Source organism: Suricata suricatta, chromosome 7, assembly GCF_006229205.1.
Source record: "Suricata suricatta isolate VVHF042 chromosome 7, meerkat_22Aug2017_6uvM2_HiC, whole genome shotgun sequence".
Lineage (NCBI taxonomy): Eukaryota > Metazoa > Chordata > Mammalia > Carnivora > Herpestidae > Suricata > Suricata suricatta.
The window spans coordinates 93,828,235-93,846,081 of record NC_043706.1 but is presented as its reverse complement, the minus strand read 5'-3'; the positions used below and the strand labels follow the sequence as shown (position 1 = coordinate 93,846,081).

Sequence of the window (17,847 nt, the reverse complement as noted above, 5' to 3'; positions counted from 1 at the left end):
CAATCAAGGAAGTGTTTTGTCAAATTATTTCTTATTTTAAGAATCACTATTTCAATATATTTTTTTCAATCTAAGAATTAATACAATTTAAAAAGAATATACTACTTATAACCAAGGCTGGGCTGGTACGGCCAAAGCCTGCCTGGACATCTACAAGACCTCACCACTGTTTCAGGCTTGGCAGCACCAATTCATCAGAAATGAGTAGGATCTTCTCTTGACTCTTTCAGAGACTACTAGAAGACACACACTCAAATTAGGTTTATGAATAACTCAGTCCACATATAAATACATCTGCATCCCAGAACGATGACTCCTTTTCCTGAATTTGATCATGTTAATCATTTTTCATTCAAAAAATGTTCAGTGCCTCCATGACATCAGACACTGGCCTAGTCATTTGGGATGTAGCAGAGACAAAACAAAGATCCCTGACTTCTTAGGGCTTAGATCCTAATAGGTATCAAGAAATAATAAATAATATATCATAATAGATGAGGCATATGATAGAATAACTACGATGGGTGAAAAAAGCAACGCATTAGTGGAAAAATGGAGAAAACTAAAGAGGATTGGGGATGGAGGCAGGTAGCAGTTTTGAACAGGGTGGACATGGCAGGCAAACCCTTAATGGAGGTGAGGCTCTGGCCATCAGTTGATGAGGGACAGTCTTCCCTGCAGAACAAATGGCAGATGTGGAGGTCTTAAGGCAGGAATGTGCCTGACATGCCCAGTAACGACAGGAGTGGAGTATGTGAGGGAGAAGAGGAAAAGAGGTGATCAGGGGGCAGCAGCCAGATGGTGGAAGCCTCTACACCACTGCTAGGCAGTGGGAAGAGGGCATTGGCTTATAAGGCTTTCTAAAGAGGAATAAGATAATAACAGTTGCAAAAAGTCCACTCTCTAAGCTGAAACATCTCTTGTGTCTATGATTACAGATTCTTAAGACTTATGATACAACACTGTTTCTTTATCAGCAAATGGCCATTAGGAATATCTCATCTGTGGTGCTGTTACCATGCTGGAATCTCTGAGAAAAAAATTTTTTTCAGAGGGGCAGGTGAGGATGAGATTTTATAGAAAAATACCGTTTCGCAAGCTTCTCTAAAACACCAAAGGTTTCTTTTTCTGCACTTGAATGAACCAATAAAAACCAACAAAACCACTTGGTCCACACTGACCAAGCCCCCTGCTTTCAAAACAATGCATTTTAAAGCTGAAAGAAACCTTAGAGATTGGCTGATCTAAATTTCTATTTTCAGATGAGAAAACTGAAAACCCAAATGTTAAGTGGCCAATCTCAGTTCACAGACAAGTTCAGGGTCAGCCAGGACCATACAGTAGGAGGAGCGTAGGCTTTGCCCTTCCATCAGACTCGGGGTCAAGTACTGGCTGACCTACGCGAGCAGGTCACTCAACTTTTCTCTCACCTTTCTCAGTGATCCCCACCTCTTAGGGATGTGGTGAGAATTAAACAATATGGTCTAGTAAAGTGATTTACTCAAAACCCAGAAGTTATTTCATCATTATTAAGGGAACCCAAGAATCCCAACTTCTGGTCCAGCACGCACTCAATAGCATCATGCTGCCTTAAATATCTTTACTACTGAAGAGCAAAGCACATATTTTGTTTTAGGTTACAAAGCATCCTTAGCCTATTCCTATATTTTAGCATTTGTTTCTTTCCTTCATTTACTCCATGGATATTTACTAGGCACTCACAGTTATGGGCCAGGTGCTGCTCCAGGTGCTGGCAGTCTGGTGGTAAACAAGAAGTCCCAGCCACCAGGAAGCTTCTGTTCTCGAGGGGAAACACACCCATACCCATAAGGGGAGTTGCTGCAGCCCTCCCTAACTTTACAATCTGCTGGGGTGAGCTGTCAGTTAATACTACAGTGAAGAGCTGCTCTGGGGCTCAGTCTTACTCCTGATGGATGTCCACCATTAAACCGAGCATTAGTAACGATGCCCTGTGTATCCCTGGGAAATATCTGTAGCACATTGTACTAACTTTGTAATGGGTCGTGAGTCAACTTCAAAAGTCTACAATAGGAGCACCTGGGTGGCTCAGTCAGTTAAGCTGCCGACTTTGGCTCAGGTCATGATCTCATGGCTCAAAGGCCCATGAGTTCGAGTCCCATGTCAGGCTCTATGCTGACAGCTCAGTGCCTGGAGACTGCTTTGGGTTCTGTGTCTCCTTCTCTCTGCCCCTCCCCTACTTGCTCACTCGCTCTCTTTCTCTCAAAAAATAAATAAGTATTAAAAAAAGAATTCTACAACAAATAGTATTAGCATATAGGAATGGTTCCATTTCACAAATATTGCTTTGACACCTCTATACTAGATCCTGTTTTAAGTTCTCAGGATACAAATAAAGAAAACCTCTTTCCTTACTGAAGCTGCTCAGTCTAGTAGCGGAGACAGAGAAACAGACATGTAAAGACAGAAATGCAGTATGGCATGATCTGAGCCAGTAACGGTGGTATAGAGAATAGGAGAGTCCTGAGGGGTTGGGGAGTTGGTCAGGGAAAGATTCATAGAGAAGGTAGAGCCTGAGAAGTATTTCTAAAGGATTAATAGGAGGCAAAAAGGAGTTCTGTGAAAAAGGAACAAAAGTCTGGAGTCAGAGCTAGCTTTATGTGTGTACATGCTATACAGTCAAGTAGGACCCCACACTTAGAAGGGCCCTATGGTTGGCTGAATGCTTGGTTGTTGCCATCTTGAAATTCTCAATAATTTTAACAAAGAGCCCCGCATTCTTATTTTGCACTGGGTCCAGCAAATTATAGAGCAGCTCCTGCAGGAGGCTTGAAATAGCAGGACAGATACGGGGAACTGCAAGGAGTTCCATACCCGCGGTGCACAAGCTGTGGAGGGAGGCAAAGGAGAGTCAAGAGAAGGGTCTGGAATGTTAGGCGGTGGCTAGATTGCTATGCAGCTGTGCATGCTGAGGCCCAGGGATTTCATCCGCTAGGCCGGGAGTCAGCAAACTAACCACCAAATCTAGCCTGCCACTTGTTCTCGTATTGCCTGCAAGCTAAGAATGGTCTTTACATTTTTAAATGGTTGGGAAGAAATCAGAAGGAGAATACTATCTTGTAACATGTGAAAATTACAGGAAATTCACGTTTCAGTGGCCATAAATCAGTCTGTGTGGCTTTCCCACTACAGCAGCAGAACTGAGTAGGCTGATCAAAGACTTATGGCCCATAAGGTCTAAAATATTTACTCTCCGGCCCTTTACAGAAAAAGATTGCCAACTTCTGTGCTAGGTCAGCGTTTTCCAAACTGCATCTTTCAAAAGACAGATTCCACAGTCAAGCACATTTGTAAAATTCTGGTTTGAATCAAAATTATATTGGCATCTTTACCGACCCTCAAATATGCCCAGGTGCACTGGGACTCTGCAAGAGGGAGAGGAAGCAGGCAAACTGATTTGAGTGCTGAACCACTTTTCCAAGGGAAAAAGCTGGAACTCATTTTGGCAAACACTCCTTTAAGGCACAGGGAGTCCTCCAAAGGGTTTCCAGCAAGAAGATGATGCAATCTGATTTTTATTTGCTTGTGGGCCCCTTGTCCCATATGGCACACACAGAAAATAATCATTTTCATGGTCCACTGGGATGGAGGGATAAGGCTGCTGCTCACGGCCATGTGAGGCTGGCAGCTTGGTTTCTCCAGGCTCTTCTGGCTGCTCTAAGGGCTGAGAGTCATCAGTGAGCTGACGGAGGGGAGCGGCGAGACAGGGGCCCTAGAAGCCCAGGCACAAGGCAAGAGGTGATAACGGCAGTGCAGCAGTGGTGAGAAAGGGAAATGCAAACCCAGGAGATGCTTGGGAAGCCCATTTAGGAAGCCTGTTGAGGACTCTGCGAAGGCAAAGTGGACAGGGATGGGGAGAAGGTGGAGACAGCCCTGAGGTCTCTGTCCAGCTTGAGTAACTGGGGCGGTGCTGCCATGTCCAGCCGAAAAGCCTATTTAAACACAGAGCAATTAAACTGCTGGTCCTATGAAGACGACTAAACAACATCTCTTCCCCTTTCATTTTCTTAAATCAGGCATTCTGAGCCTGCCACCACACCCCCAGCCCTGCCTGTGGCAGAGTCAGCTACAGATGACTTCACATCAAAGGACGGGGCGCACCCTCTGTCTCCAAGCACAGCTGCCTTTACACCCCAGTCACCCACCGGAAGATACCTTTACTAAACAACAGTCTCTGAAACAAAGCCCAGGGAGCTCCTGCACAAACGACAATGATTCTGAGGCTGCAGCATTAAAATATACATATGTAATATATAGTATATATATATATATATCTTAATTGGGCAATGCATACTTTTAAAATGATCATGACTTTTTACTGCCATTGTTTCCTGAGTGCTGACACAGACCCCAGGGCTGATGAGCAGTGAGTGCCGACAGACAGGGTGGATAAAAGGATAGCAAAAAGACCTGCTTCTGACCACTTGGAGGTGTGGGGCCGGCCTCCATGCTGGGAAATGACAGCCGCAGACAGCGCCTCCCCAGCCCAGGTGTGCTGTGGGTGCGCAGACAAGGACCAGGTGGCCCCCAAGGGCAGGCGCCAAGCCACGAGGGAAGCAAAGAAGATGGGCATGGTGGGAGAAGCACTCTGGCCATTCACTCTAGACATGAACAGCTCAGGAAGCAGCAAGGCTCTCACACACGTGAGCTACTGGGGGTTAAATGCACGAAACGAGGAGGCACGATTTCGGGTCCGCAACGAAGCATCCAGCAGACAACAGTACCGGCACCCCCGCTCTGCCGCCCCATTCACGAGGAGTGACACTGTTCCTATCCAGGTCTGACCTCAGCCCCAGACCCCAGACTTCAGATCCCATCCTCTCTCCTGCTGGCAAGCGCTTGGCTCCTGCAATTACCCATCCTTTCGGATTTAACTGGTCTAACTGGAGCCCCGGTGGGAGAAATGTTTGAAAAGTTCCTCTGGTGATTCTAATGTGCAGCGATAGCTGAGAAACTTAAGTCAGATGGGGTCTCTCCCTCGCTTAAACCCTGCCCTGGCGTTTCAGTGCAAGCAGAATAAAGTACGGGTCATTTTCCCCAGCCTGGTCCGGCCTGGCTGTGGCCTCCGCCCCCTCCACGTTCCCATGGTTAGCCACCTTCCAGCCACACTGGCCTTCCGGGCCTCCACCACCCGAGCCCCCTCCCGTCTCAGGCCTTGCTGTCCCTCAGCACAGGCACCTCATCCACTGGTTTCTATATACCTGCTTTCTTCTCATTAGTCATGTTTCTACTTGGGTGTCACCTCCTCAAGGACACATTCCAGTGCCACCTGAGCTACTCCTGCCATGACATTCTCCATCCTGTCATCTTGCGTATCTTCTTCATAGCCCTCATCGGAACCCAAATTGTCTTATTTGTTTTCCCGCTTATGTCCATCTCTCCTCACAAGCTCTTTGAAGGCAGGACCTGTGGGCCTAGGAGGGTGTCTGGCACTTAGAAGGGGCTCAGTCAATATCTGATTGACTGTTAGAAAGGAAACAAATTGCGACATCGAAGTAAAGCAAGTTGCCTAATCATACATCCTGTGAGAGCATCTGTTTACCTGTGACATGGGAGCCCTGCATCCCCTCTTTTTCTTCTCCTTTCTTTGTGAGTGTATCTCTTTGGCTATGTCAGAGATCACCAGGGATCAGAGGCACCAGAACATGAGGAAACTGGGCTGGGGAACTGCAGCCCATACCCTAGGCTAAAGGGGTGTGTGGGTGCTACATGGAACAGAGGCGCAGGATTGCCAGACCTTCCAATTTTTCACAAGAGTCACAAATCTGGATGCTTCCATGAGGTCTTCTACCTTTACACGTTGGTGACTAATTAGAACAGGTAAAGATCCTCAGGTAAGATCCTCAGGAAGTGACTTGTAACTATGGGGATCCATCTCCAGATAATCTCCTGTCTGTGACTGCATACCTACCCCTCTTCATCAATCTTACTGATTGAAGGAGGGCTAGTTCTGTCAACCCCTGGCAAACTGGTTTTTCAAGTTATTGGACTACACATAGTAATAAGAAACTCATTATCATTAATATCAATGTAATATGTAATAAATTAACACTATGACCCTGAACACACATGTACGTGACCACAGTAAGGTCTCCTTGAAGCAGTACTTGCTGTATGGTCTGTGATATGCACCGATGTCTTCCATTCTATTCTCTTGTTTGTTTGTTTTTTTTCCCCAGTACTGGTGTGATGCACTAAACTGGTTGTCATCCCACTAATGAGACATTTCCTGCAGAATCTGAAAAACTCTTAGTGTCCTCTGCTCAGGGGTTGATCCCAATGGTTGGGGTACACGATAGAGCTTGAGGTTTGCAGCTTCTCTGTCTCCAGGTATAGATACCTGCCAGCAATTCTGTGGAAAAGAACTGGAAACACCTCATCCAACTTGAGCTTACTTTGTCACATGGGACTGGACAGGCATTCTCAAAGACCTAAGCTTAGTGCACACTGTATGACTCTTTAAATGTGCCTAATGAAATTAACAACTGTTTGACCTCTAATTTAAAAATCACTTATTTCCAACATAGGCGAACTCCTTCGTTAGAAAACACTTACCCTAACATCCTTTTCCTACCAAGTAACTTTTTAAAAACACTGTGATATTTAGGTATTCTTCATGAACACCCAGAAAAATACATGAACAATGTTTCTTCACCAGCTTTTGCACAATGTTAACTAAGTGTTAGTGTAAAAATCCTGTGGGGTTTGAAAAAAAGTCGGGTAAAAAGAACTTGTGTTCTTTTGTGTGCAAAATTCAAAACACATGCGCGCACCCTCCCCCCCTGGTTTTAAACGTTGTCACCCAGGCTTACACTCACCGGGAGGAAGCGTCCTGTCAGGCAGAAGTGCCCCCTGGGAGGCAGCCCTGAATAAGCGCGCCCGGGCACTGCTTATTCTTCTAATCTTCGCTGGGTCCACTGGGGGTTTAGGAAAGGAAAAGCAGGGATGCTCCTCCGTGGTGGGAGATGCTGGAGCCTTCGGTCTCTGGAAAGAGATTATTCAAATGATTGGCATGAGTTTCTGTGTCTCAGATAAGACTCCCCAACACTGTCACTGCCAGGTGAGCTTTTGGCTTTGCTTCACCCTGGTCACTCGACTCTACACTTTCATGGGCCCATTTTATCTCATATGTATATATCTGATATATGTGTATATACATGTATATGTATGATATATATATATAGCAGCTTTTCATTGCTTTTGTCAAATATATTGTATTAAATCCTCTATCACGTCTAGCATATTAAAAAAAAACAATTATTCCATGCTAGGAAACAGATATCTGTATAAGGGACTATAATATTGATAAAATATATTCAAAATGTCTTGTAAATTTTTGTATTCCTGCCAGCTCAGAAAACAGTTACTTGGCACCTATATACGCCAAGAACTATGCAGAATATAAATACTGCCTTTACATATTTGGGGCTCCACAGAAGAATTTTTTTTAAGAGTATAAAATTTCTTGAATAATTTAGACTATAAAGTCATAAAACCTAAGAGCAAGAAGTGGTCTTGGATTTACAATATAAAAATGTTTTATTTTCTACCTCTCAAGAATTCGATGGTGATACCCTTTGAAAAGAAACATTACTGGCAAAATTCCAATTCCTTAAAGACTTTTAAAAATACCAGCACAATGAGGTGCCTGGGTGGCTCAGTCAGTTGAGCAGCTGAGGGGCTGACCTCGGCTCAGGTCATGATGAGTTCAAGTCCCACACTGGGCTCGCTGCCGTCAATGCAGAGCCTGCTTTGGATCTACTGTCCGCCTCTCTGCCCCTCCCCTGCCTGTTCTCCCTCTCTCTCTTTCTCTCTCTCAAATAAATAAAACATTTAAAGAGAAATAAGTAAGAATATCAGCACCAACACTGTGCCACCCAGAGCAGCCTGTGGTCTCACTTCCAGGTGGCGGTGGCCCGCACCCGAGGGCAGAAACCTCACCGGGGCCTAAACTCCCAATTTTGGTGTGGATTGATGATTCACCCTTCCTCTCTCCAACTTTCACATGATTATCTGTTTATGAAAAAGCAATTTGATGGCAGCAGGTGCTTTTAGCTTTCTAACCAAAAACAATCGAGTTAAAGTTCCTAAAGTCACTTATGTAATATGTGAAATGAGTGCGTCTCAATCCAGTAGGTTAATCAACAAAGTTTTTTAAAATCCAGTGTGAAATTTATGTCAGATAATTTGGAAAAGTGAGTGAGGCTATCTATCATACATGGCACATAATTTCAAGCACTCACTTTCTCATATACATTAATAGAACAGAGACATGTATATTAGAGTTCTCCTTCCAAGAAGTTGCTTCTTTCAGTACTGATATTTTTAAAATATTTTTTGTATCATTTCATTAATTTGCAGCTAGAATCAACCCATGAGTCAGACAGAAAAAAATTAGCTCCATGACTTTAGAGACATACTTTTCTAATCACAGAAAAAAGGCAAATAAAATAATCAGCCTAATATATACTTCTCCACCATGTTGGCCCCCCAAAACTAGAGAGGAAGATTAAATGACTATGGGATCAAACCCAAACTGGAACATAGTCAGTTTACTAGTCACGAGAACTTGAGCAGCCCATTCCTTTCTCTGAACTTGCCCAGCTACCCAGTGGAGATAGGAGGGTTCCTTTTCTGGCAGGGACGCTGACAAACGTACAATTCCCGTGATGGAGGCTGGAGGAATGCAGCTCCCTTCCCTACGTAAGTTGCTCACCCTTTATTTACCAGATGTGGTTCCAGGTTACTTTTAGTTTCAAAAGTCAAGGCCCTAGCCTCGGACACAACTTTGCTGGAAAAAAAAGATTTTGAATTCAGAGGGCTCTCTTCTGGAGGAGACAACACTCATTTGTCTGTATATTTACTTATATATACTTACTAGATAGTCATTTTACTTTTTAATATAATTGTTACAAAATATTCGAAAGAATGTGACTTAGGCCATGAAGCTAATAGTAACGAAAAAGTGAAAAATATAACACAGGAAAATAAGAGCTTTATGAAAGGTGAAATATACACGGATAATCTCAATACTGAATGTGGATGTGAGGTTTCCGTATCTCAGAATGGCCATGCTCGGCAGGTACCCTGAATCTGAAACAAAGACTGAGAAGTCTGCCAATTAATCATAATGTAAATAAAGTAAATGACTTCTTTCATAGGCGCCCTAACAGTTATAAATGTTTTGGACACTAAGTAAAAGATCTTATAAAAAGGAAAAATATGCAAAAACCTAATTTTTACCCAAAAGAAAAGAACTCAATCATCACTGGATGGCAAGATAAATCCCTTTAACTGCTCCTTGATAAAACATATTATTTTCCTAGTGCAAAATTAGTCATTGTTTGTATAGTGAAAAATTAGTTCCATTTGACTACTGTCCTTAACTGTGTATCCCATTTAAACACATATCTCACTGGATTACTAAAAGCATTTTTTAATGTTTATTTATTACTGAGACAGAGAAACAGAGCAGGAGTAGGGGAGGGGTAGAGAGAGAGGGAGACACAGAATCCAAAACAGGCTCAGACTCTGAGCTAGCTGTCAGCACAGAGCCCGACGCGGGGCTCAAACCCACGAACTGTGAGATCATGACCTGAGCCGAAGTCAGACGCCTAACTGACTGAGCCACCCAGGCACCCCAAGTATAAAGCATTTTTAGTTCTTCAAGGGAAAACTACTAAACAAGTCATCAATTTCTATCCTGCCAGGTTCTACAAAATGTTCTTCCAGTTTGTAGAGCAAACTGGCTTTTATGAAGCAAAACAGTAGAAGAAAGTATTTTCTTGTAAGATTCACTTCATTTTAGAATTCAGAAAACATTGTAAGTTGAAATTTTCACTTGAGAACCTCACCTCAGTCATTCTGTGTGTCATGATACTTACCAGTAACTTGAATATAATCAAGGACACTGGAAAAAGTCAGATTTTAAGAGCTGTTCTGGCTGACAGAACTGCTAGAGTTTGTTGAAGAATGAGAGAATTTTCATAGAACAACTCAATTGAAAAAGACAAAATTCCTAAAACATTTTCGGAATCTGCCTGGCCTGGACTTTTATCCCAGTATCATGGGCCTTGACCAATTTTGGGCATGGCTCCTCTGGACTACCAGATGGAAAGGCAGGGTCTTCCTTATTCTACAGGAAAGGGAGTCTGCCACATCCCACCTCAGGAAGTTGCTATGATTTAATGTGCAGAGCAACAAAACACACACACACACACACACACACACACACACACACACACACACCTCTTAGAAGTCAGAAAGCAAATATTTAAAATTCCTGGAAGTGAAGGAGGGTGTTTTTGCCCTCTTTGCTTCAGCAGAAACATCCATCTTTTCCCCTTGGACACCAGTGCTTCCAGTTCTTGAGCGTTCACATTCGGATGGAGACTCACACCACCGGCCACCTGCTACCCTCTCTCCCACAGTCTTTCAGGCCTTTAGGCTTGGACTGGAATTAGACCACTGGCTTCCCTGGGCCTCCAGCTTGCAGATGCCAGACTGAAGGGGACTTCACAGGTCCTCTAATCATGTGAACCAATCTCTCAAAATAAATCTCTATCTATCTATCTGTATCTAGCTAGCTATCTCTCTATCTCTATCCACCCATCCATCCACCTATCTAAATATCTATCTTATCTATCTATCTATCTATCATCTATCTATCTATCTATCTATCTATCTATCTATCTATCTATCTATCTAACTAACTAACCAACTAACTAACGGTTCTTTTTCTCAGGAAATCTCTGAATCTTGATACAATTGTATATCAATGACGCCTCAGTAAAGCTGTTAAAACAATCCCCAAGCCCATAACCTTGGATGTGGTAACTGCACATGCATCTCTATCACCATGATTTTCTGCACAGGTGCGCTGGGCTCCTGTCACTCTCAGCGTGTGATTCACTGCTCTAATGCTCCCATTCAGAAACTGACACAAAGAACATTGGTTTGACACTCTCATTCTGCTTTTTCTTACTCTGGATCTCCCCTATCCACAAGATATATACGGGATTCCAAGTCCCTTTCTTTTAAAAATACACCACATTGTTTTCTTTGTCAAATACTTGGAGCACAGTTCCTATAAAATATATTAAAAATAGCTCAAATTAATCTATGCTGTGAGACATCGAGATAGTAGTCACCATGGAGAGGTGGTTTCTGGCGTGCTGGTCATGATCTATTTTCCCTTTTTGAATGCTGGTTACAGAGTGTGGTGAGTTTGTAAAAATTTATCAGGCTGCACTCTTATGATCTGTGTCTTTTTGGTATGGCAATGAAAAGTTTAATAAAAACACTTGGGTTTAAACAACAAGATGTTGTAAGTTTAAGAGACACAGAGAATTCAGTTTTGACAATAATAATGATGAAAGGCAAAACTTCCTATTTATGCACAGGGCCACATCTCTTTTCCTACTTTACACAATCCAAAGTAAGAGAGCAACTATTCCTGTGTAAATATAAATCTGGGCACCAGCTAACCAGGGTAGCAGAATGAAAACAGCAGTAACAACCACCACCCAGCAGCCCCACATGTCAGAGCTGTTGTGGGAAGGTGGGGCCCTGCTACGGAAGAAAACAGAGGTACCAGTGCACACTGATTCAGCAAGTAGCTATACACGTTTCCTTCCTGTCTTACAGGATTACAGGTGCTAGTGAGCAGTCAAGGCCTGGGTGGTCAGGAGCCAGGGGTCCCTGAGTGGAGGCACTCTACCGCCTGCTGGAGGGTGGGTGGTGGGAGGAGCATAGACCAGATTGAGGTAGAAACTGGGAAAGGGGAAACATGTAAGTTCAAAGAGGTAGAGCTGATTTGTTAAAGATAGGAGCTGAAATGGGTTGCTTTCTTGGTCCCTCTTCCTCGAATGACTGCTAGTCAAGGTATCATTAAAAGCCAAATGAGAAAGTAGCCTAGAGCCAGAAAGTGCTGAGGTTCAGTTGAGTAGGTCTTCACAGATTCTCCCAACAAGTGAGCCCCTTAACTATGAGCCACCCCAGGCCCAGCCTCCGGCTGCCTCCTTCTCCCCACTCCTTCCTCTTCTGCTCCTATTTCCTTCTTTGCCAGGGTAGTGATCCTCAGAGTAAAGATTCTCTCAAAGGTGAGGTGGAAAAGAGGAAAGAAGGTAGAGGGGCAAGTAGCATACATCCATTTTCTTTTTTTTTTTTAATTTTTTTTAATGTTTTATTTATTTTTGATACAGAGAGAGACAGAGCATGAGAGGGGGAGAGAGAGAAGGAGACAGAACCGGAAGCAGGCTCCAGGCTCTGAGCTAGCTGTCAGCACAGAGCCCGATGCAGGGCTCGAACCCACGAACGTGAGATCTGACCTGAGCCGAAGCCGGAGACTTAACTGACTGAGCCACCCAGGCGCCCCGCATACGTCCATTTTCAAGATGTTTTTGACTGGGGGGCTCCAAACTTTAATTACCGTTTAAACTGAAATATACTTAAGACCCTTACACAGTCTGCTATAACAAAAAGATTTCAAATTAAGAGTTATTTTACTTGACTTGGGGATTTCTGAGTCTACTTTTACTTTGTACCTAGCACCTAACCATTCTGCAGTAAAGAAATACAGTTGTAACAACCCTAAGCAGAGGCAAATGTCCATATTATCATTGTCTAATATCTAATCTTGCAGTCCAAAGACTGGACCGGTGTGGCAAGAACTGGTTAACTCAACTAGAGATTTTTAGAAAAGAATAGGCCTAAATTGAGTGAATCATCCAAAAGTATGGAATGCTAAAAATAATTCATAGGAGTCCAATGACAGAATCATAGAATAGAGAGCCACTTTACAACAAGGTGGACTCACTGGGCTGCCGAACAGGGGGCTCCCCCTTGTTGTAGCTGCCCCAGACCCAAGCGGTTTCCAAGACTGTAAGTGTAAGAAACTACACGTAAATAATGGCTGGCAAAAGTATTTATCACATGCTTACTATTTTGGAACCTTATTTTTGCCATCTGCAATGTAAGAACCAGTATAATCTTCCTCACAGAGGCATTGTGATGAGTAGTTTGAGAATATAAGATACATTTTGAGATAGATGGGGTCATCTAGGCGCGGACTGTGCATTAAATGATACTACTGAGGGCACCGGGGTGGCTCAGCTGGTTGAGTGTCTGACTTCAGCTCAGGTCATGATCCCACATGTCAGGCTCTGTGATGACAGCTCAGAGCCTGGAGCCTGCTTCAGATTCTGTGTCTCCCTCGCTCTCTGCCCCTCCCCAACTCACACTGTCTCAAAAAGAAAAAAGAAAAAAGAAAAAAGGAAAAATAAATGATAATACCAAGAATGTTAATTTTCTGATGATAATGTGGTAGTGATGTAGGAGATTATCCTTGTTCACATGACATGCAAATTAAATTTATGGATATAGTCCTAAAAGAACTGCAACTTAATTTCAACTAGTTCCTCAAAAAACCCACAAATAGTTAATCAAAAGAGAGAGGGATGTAAAACTTGAGAGACTATTGAATGCTGAAAATGAACTGAGGGTTGAGGGGGAAGGGGGGAAAAGAGGTGGTGGTGATGGAGGAGGGCACTTGTGGGGAAGAGCACTGGTGTTGTATGGAAAACAATTTGACAATAAAATATTATGGGGAAAAAACCCCACAAATATACATACAAATATGCACACATATATAGTAATAAAAACCGAGAGGCAGGGGGCGCCCGAGTGGCTCAGTTGGTTAAGCCTCCAACTCGATTTCAGCTCAGGTCATGATCTCAAGGTTCAAGAGTTTGAGCCCAACACTGGTCTCTGCACTTACATCACAGAACCTGCTTGGGATTCTCTCTCTCCCTTTCTCTGCCTCTCCCCTACTCATTCTCTCTCAAAAATAAATAAATAAAACTTAAAAAAAAATTGAAAAGCAGCTTGAGTAACATCCCAAATCCATGAAAGTCTAAGGGATTGGTATCACCAGGTACTTGTGCAGCAGGTCTCTAAGGGGAGGGGACTGAAATAAGGAGGACTGGCTGAGAATCCGTGTAACTCCTTCCCTCTCAGCTCCATGAAGTCAGGCCACATGGAGGGGGGATCTGTTCTGTAGAGAAGGTGAAACAGAAGGTTTCTGAATCAGGCTAATCATGCAGAGCTGAGTGTCACTTATTATAAACATAGATATTAACCAAATATTTACCTACTGAATGGTAGGCACTCCTACCTTCTTCCTTCAGCTGGTTCTGGTAAGTTAGCAACCAGCCTTTATCCTTTAGGCAAGAGCTTGGAAGATACTTCTGAGATACTGCCAAATAACTAGCTACAAGAAAATCCCTAAGGATACCACCACTGGGGCTTTCACTAACAACACAGCCCAGCCAGACTTCCCTGATGTGAGTAGGTATCACCTACCAATTGATCAACCTATTCCACATGCTTCTATTTCCAAATAAGAGCAGCCAAACAAGGAGCATGAGCTATCAGGGAGAGCCTCTGCTATGAAAAACAGAGACTAAAATAAACACAAAAACGCAACAGAGACATAGAGGGAAAAACCATGTGAAGACAGGGATAAGATGTCCATCTATAAGCCAAGGAGAAAGGCCTCAGTAGAAATAAACCCTAGTGCCACCTTGATCTTGGACTTCTAATCTACAGAACTCTAAGAAAATGTCTACTGTTTAAGGTGTGTGCATACACACACACACACACACACACACACACAACAAAGGGGGGAAGGAAACAACTCAAAAATCAAAATTATCACTAATATACTAAGACAAGATGCTACAACCATGAAACACAAGAAAAGTGTATATAAGAAAAGATAACTAAGGTGCTTAGGTGGCTCAGTCAAACTTCCAACTTCGCCTCAGGTCATGATCTTATGGTTTGTGAGTTCGAGCCCGCATTGGGCTCTCTGCTGATAGCTCAGAGCCTGAAGCCTGCTTCAGTTTCTGAGTCTTCCTCTCTCTCTGCCCTTCCCCTACTCAAACTCTGTCTCTCTCTCTCTCTTAAAAATGAATAAACATTTTAAAAAATTTTTAATGAAAAAGAAAGATAACTCAGAGCAGGAAAAAGGCTTAGGAAAATTAAAAATAATTAAATAATTTAAAAATATGATAGCAGAAATGAAGAGAACTCAATAAAAGGATTAGAAGATAAAGACTCTACTAGAAAAGAATGGGAAATAAAAATTTTTAAAAAGAAAAGAAAATTGAAGTAGTAGTCCAGGGAATCCTATATTAGAATAATAAATTCCAGAAAGAGCAAACAGAACAAAAAAGAGAGGGAAGATACACCAAAATAATTTAAGTACATTTCGCAGAATTGAAGGGCATGAGATTCCATTGAGAATGCCCATTATGATGGACTAATACAAAGGTCTGTTATTATGGAATCTCAGAACACTGGAAACAAAGAGAAAAAGCCTACAAACTTCTAGAGAGAAAAAAACAGCAATTAAGGTCTCAAATAATGTACTTCCTACAAATCCTTTCTTAAGAAGCTTCTAGAGGAAGAATTCCAAAAGCAAATCAAGAAAGAGAAAAATCTGAGCTACAGGAAACAGAAAAGCTATCACAAGAAGGAGAAGCCAGCTGTGTGCCAGGTGCTCAGGGTAAATGGTCTGAGAGAAAGTGGAAAGTTCTTCAAAGAGATGAATCAATAAAATACCTCATATACCTGAATATATTAAGGAGATTTAGATCCTTGGGGAAGAGTTTGGGGTTGAAATGGTAATACTACAAAACTAAAAAAGCAAGGCAATTATTAATACCAGGAAAAACGAAAAGTGGTGCAGGGAAAAAGAAGTAATCATCAACAGTTCAAGGCTCAATTGTAAATAGCATTTATATAATCACAGAGAAAAGAGATCTAACCAAAATTATGATATATATATATTGAGAGTAGCAGTGAGAATAGAAAAGATAAATGTGTTGTAAGCATTTGTGGGAGGACGGACAAGAGTTAAATCTTCATCTTCCTTAGTGAGAAGTCATTAGATAATTCCTCAATCTCATAAGCCAGGAAGGAGCAAGACACAGTTATTTAAAATTTTGGATGTAAATACCAAAAGAATGTACCAAAAGAGTTTAAAGTGAGAACCATTGGGAAGGGTAGAATGAAGAGTAAAAGGAGAGGAGACCACTGGATTGTTTTGGGTAACAATTCTTTGACACTATATATAATTTGTGTATATAACTATTAAAAATAATACATTTGTGTAACTTTAAAAAAAAAACAAAAAATTGTCAGGGCACCTGGGTGGCTCAGTTGGTTAAGTGTTCGACTTCGGCTCAGGTCATGATCTCATAGTTTGTGGGTTTGAGGCCTGCATTGGGCTCTGTGCTGACAGCTAGCTCAGAGCCTGGGGCCTGTCTTTGGATTCTGTATCTCCCTCTTTCTGACCCTCCCCAGCTTGTGCTGTCTCTCTCTGTCTCTCAAAAATAAATTAAAAAAACATTAAAAATTAGAAAAAAACAAAAAAACCCCCCAAAATTGTGAAAAACAAAAAAATGTTGTAAAACATTCTGTTTTCCAGGTCACGGTATATTTCTAAGTTCTTCTTTATTATCAAACTACAGGTAAATGTAAATAATAGTTGTGTTTCATTAGACATAAAACATTATATTTGAAAAAATATAAAAGAAATTGCTTTCATATTAAATTATTAGTATACTTAAGTCTATGTGATCCTTTTCTTAGCATACTTAAGTACTAATTCCAAGTATGTTGGGTCAATTCCGTGTCACAGCCCTCGCGGTAATATAAAGTACTCACAAGCTCTAGTGGACTGAGACGAGCACTGGAGATAGGCCTGGAATCAGATGACTCAAAACTGGACGCATGAAGGCTAGCAGAGGAGATGGCACAGAAATGTTAGTTTGTGAAAAATCATTTATTTCTGGTATATGTTAGTTAACTCTACCCCCAAACAAGTAAAACCATTTGATGCATAAGCCTTGAAGAAGAACAATTTAAAAAAATCATAGCACTTAGATCATTTTATTAATAAGTCATTTCATTACTTTTAGGGGGATTAAAAATTACCAAATAATAAAAAGAAGAAATGATTTGTTCAAAGAAAAGCTTTGTTCATATTGCTTTACTGAGTTGCTATGACAACCACTCTTTACCATTTCAAACTAAAGCAACTTCTTGGACCCAAGGTCTGGACTTAATCTTTAGGAATCTTGAAGATACAAGAGGTGCAATTAGCAGACACCCAACTTTAGAAAGCAACTATCCATAACAAGAATTAAGGGAAAATGTCATCTGGTGGCTTACATATCCACGTGTAGAGGCCAGAGAAACGTCATTACCTGAAGGCGGAAGGAGGTCTGTTTTCTGGTGTTCTTGAAGATGCAGGCCCGAACAGTTTCCTTTGGTCTTCCTGTGGTGTAAACGGCCGTTGGGTCCTAACTGTTCTTAATGCATTTCGTGCTTCACTTACGATCTCTGCGCTGGTCTTCTGCTTGGACATGGAAGGTCGATAAAATGGATCCAGCTTTTCTAACTTTTTATCATTTGGAGATAGCATCTTTCCTTTTAAAGTAAAATGTTAAAATGTTCTTCAGGTAGACACCACACTCTGCAAACATATGGTACAAAATATTTACTGTTTTCATCCAGGACTTTAGAAAGGAGTGCCTAAACCCATCCATACATGTTTAAGCCATTTCTCTATAATAAGTAAACTAGAAAAAGTCACAAACATTTTTTAATTAAAAATCTACCAGGCAATTACAGTTAGAAGATCAGGGAAGAAAAGCTTTCAAAAATACAGGTTGACGTGCACAGTTTTACCTGTGGGTATATACTTACTCAAGGGAAATGAGGTTCAGGGAAGAGAGCCAG

General features: G+C 41.9%; 1 protein-coding gene across 1 annotated transcript in view; it reads right to left on the bottom strand.

Moving 5' to 3' along the window:
• Positions 1 to 17,563, bottom strand: part of ARMC2 (armadillo repeat containing 2) — a 101,118-nt gene extending 83,555 nt beyond the window's left edge. The window contains exons 1-3 of the mRNA XM_029943293.1: positions 17,313 to 17,563; positions 16,771 to 16,843; positions 6,858 to 7,023 (exon numbers count right to left, since the gene is read on the bottom strand). Of these exons, the coding sequence (XP_029799153.1) occupies positions 6,858 to 7,023; positions 16,771 to 16,843; positions 17,313 to 17,530 (457 nt within the window). The 5' untranslated portion in view covers positions 17,531 to 17,563. The remainder of the gene's footprint in view (positions 1 to 6,857; positions 7,024 to 16,770; positions 16,844 to 17,312) is intronic.
• Positions 17,564 to 17,847: the final 284 nt, after the last annotated feature.